Source organism: Triticum urartu, chromosome 6A (genome assembly GCF_056163025.1).
Source record: "Triticum urartu cultivar PI428250 chromosome 6A, HENAU_Tu73, whole genome shotgun sequence".
In the NCBI taxonomy this organism is placed as follows: domain Eukaryota; kingdom Viridiplantae; phylum Streptophyta; class Magnoliopsida; order Poales; family Poaceae; genus Triticum; species Triticum urartu.
Window position 1 is genome coordinate 573,680,537 of NC_141878.1, and position 2,227 is coordinate 573,682,763.

General features: G+C 56.7%; 1 protein-coding gene across 1 annotated transcript; it reads left to right on the forward strand.

Annotated features, from left to right (window-relative positions):
- Positions 1 to 358: 358 nt before the first annotated feature.
- Positions 359 to 1,004, forward strand: LOC147966491 (mitochondrial import inner membrane translocase subunit TIM17-2-like). Its single transcript, XM_087527275.1, has one exon. The coding sequence runs from the start codon at positions 486 to 488 to the stop codon at positions 972 to 974; it is 489 nt and encodes a 162-aa protein (XP_087383401.1). The 5' UTR covers positions 359 to 485; the 3' UTR covers positions 975 to 1,004.
- The last annotated feature ends 1,223 nt before the right edge of the window (positions 1,005 to 2,227 follow it).

A 2,227-nucleotide genomic window follows, 5' to 3' on the forward strand; every position in this document is an offset into this window, starting at 1 on the left:
CAACCACAGCCAACGAAGTGAGACGAGTCGTCTAGTGATCGAACACCAGCGCGCGCCATCACTCCATGGTGATGCATACCAAGACACATTGTGCCTCCCGGGTCACGAACGAGGGAGTCCAAAAGTACGTATAACGCGCGCGTGCTTCCTTTCCTTCGGTTGCTACCGATCGATCGACACCCGCTCGTACAAAGTCCTTGCCTTCCGTATAGGTGTGAGTCAAGCCAGTCGTATTGAAAGGAAACTCTATATACGCACACGTACGCGTATTGGAAACAGCAACGCAACGGGCATGGAAACAGCGGACAACCGACTCATAGCGCATGCAGAAGGCAGGATCGACGTGGGAACTGCCATCTGCCCTAGAGTCGACTCTAGACGCCCGAAGCGCAAACCCCCGATTCGATCGCTTCGCCATTTTGTAATCCAAGCCACAGCCACCCCCACCTCGCTCCGCCGCCAGAAGCCAGCCGATCGACCGACCGATGGACACGACAGGGCCGACGACCGAGCAGCCGCCGCCACCTAGCGTCATCCAACAGGTCCGCGGCCACGCAATCTCCGGCGCCATCTTCGGCTCCGTCTGCAACTTCCTCCTGGGCGCCACCAACTCGCCGAGCGGGAGCCGCCTCTCCGGCGGGGCTCTGGCGGTCCCCCGGAACGCGCTCAGAATCGGCACCTTTGCAGGCTGGTTTGGCGCCGTCAAATCGGTCAGGTGCGCCGTGGCCCCGGACTACCCCTTTGAAACCACGGTCGCCTGGAGCGTCACCGACGCCCTCTTCTCCATGCGCCACGGGCTGCGCGCGGCCGGCCGCTCCGGCCTCAGAGGTGCCGTCTTTGGCGTGGTCCCCGACATGCTTGAGTATAGCTTACAACGCTACCTTGCCTCACGTCCACGGGCAGACGAACGCTGCATCCCCCCTGAGTCGGCTGCTTGCCCGGCCGGGATTCCCGGCGCCACACGTCTTGTTTGATACTTTGATTGATGTTAGTTTGTGTTTACTTTGCTTGCTTGTCAAACTGTAACTTCTCATCTATAAATTAGAGTATAAAACCAATATTCTTGTAATGTTATTACTGTCACAAGGCATCGGCCCATCACTCTGGTTCTCATGCGAAACAACGGGGCGAAACTTTCGGAGGAAGAAGCAGAAGCGTAGCCCTTCTCTAAAATTTGAACTTCTTAAACCATGCATCTCCCCCAAACAATTTGCGCTCCATCTCAACACACCCAGGTCAAGAAAAAAATGACACTGACGCCAAGCTTGGGCGACCCACTACCAGAAATTATCTAGTTGCCGACGGCCTCATCTATACCGACGGCGCCCGTCGGCATAAATGGACATATGCCGACAGCCAAGGGCAGGCCGTAGGCGTAGAATAGCCGTCGGCATATGTGTATCTATGCCGACAGGGGCCGTCGGCATATTACGACCGTCGGGATAGCTCGCGGTACGCCTACGGGGACCGTCGGCATAGAAGAGGCCGTCGGCATAGAAAGGGCCCACCTACCCGATTAGCGGCGACCGTTTGACGGCATCAAAACTACGCCGATGGGGGATAACGGCGGCCGTCGGCATAACTATGCCGACGGCTAGGCCGTCGGCATAGAATTGCTAACATCACCGATCCGCGCCGTCGACACGTCATCGATCCGAGGGAGTGAGGGCCTGTGGTGTGGCAGAGATATGCCGACGGCTAGTCCTAGCCCATGCTATCTGCCACGTCATCAATCCGCGTGCAATGCCATGTCATCAATCCGTGGGATCGTAGCTCCGTGTGCGCAGCTAAGCCGTCGGCATACCTTTATTTTTTTATTTTTAGTTTATATATTTATTATTTTGTATTTTTTCACAACATAAATGTGCCTTATCTAAACAAAAAACATGCCCCGATGGTATATCGATTGCCCCCCTCACGGACGTCACTGCCGTCGCGTCACGGAGGGGGGAAACGGTCGACATGGAGGGAATCTGGTTAGAGGGGGGATTCGGGGTGGCCTTCGGGTGTAGCTATGCTACCGAAACATCGCATGGGTCCCGATGCATGTGTGAAAGTGTTCTGGCATGCGTAGACGCCCGTCTTGGGGCTCCATGGTGTGGCCCCCTCCACGGAAGGCAGAGCCACCGTCACTTGGAGGGGGGAAGGTGCGGGTGCGGTGAAACCGGAGGGAATCTAGTGTTGGGTTGGGTCCAAACCGTGTTCGGGGATGTTGCTATGGGCTGAC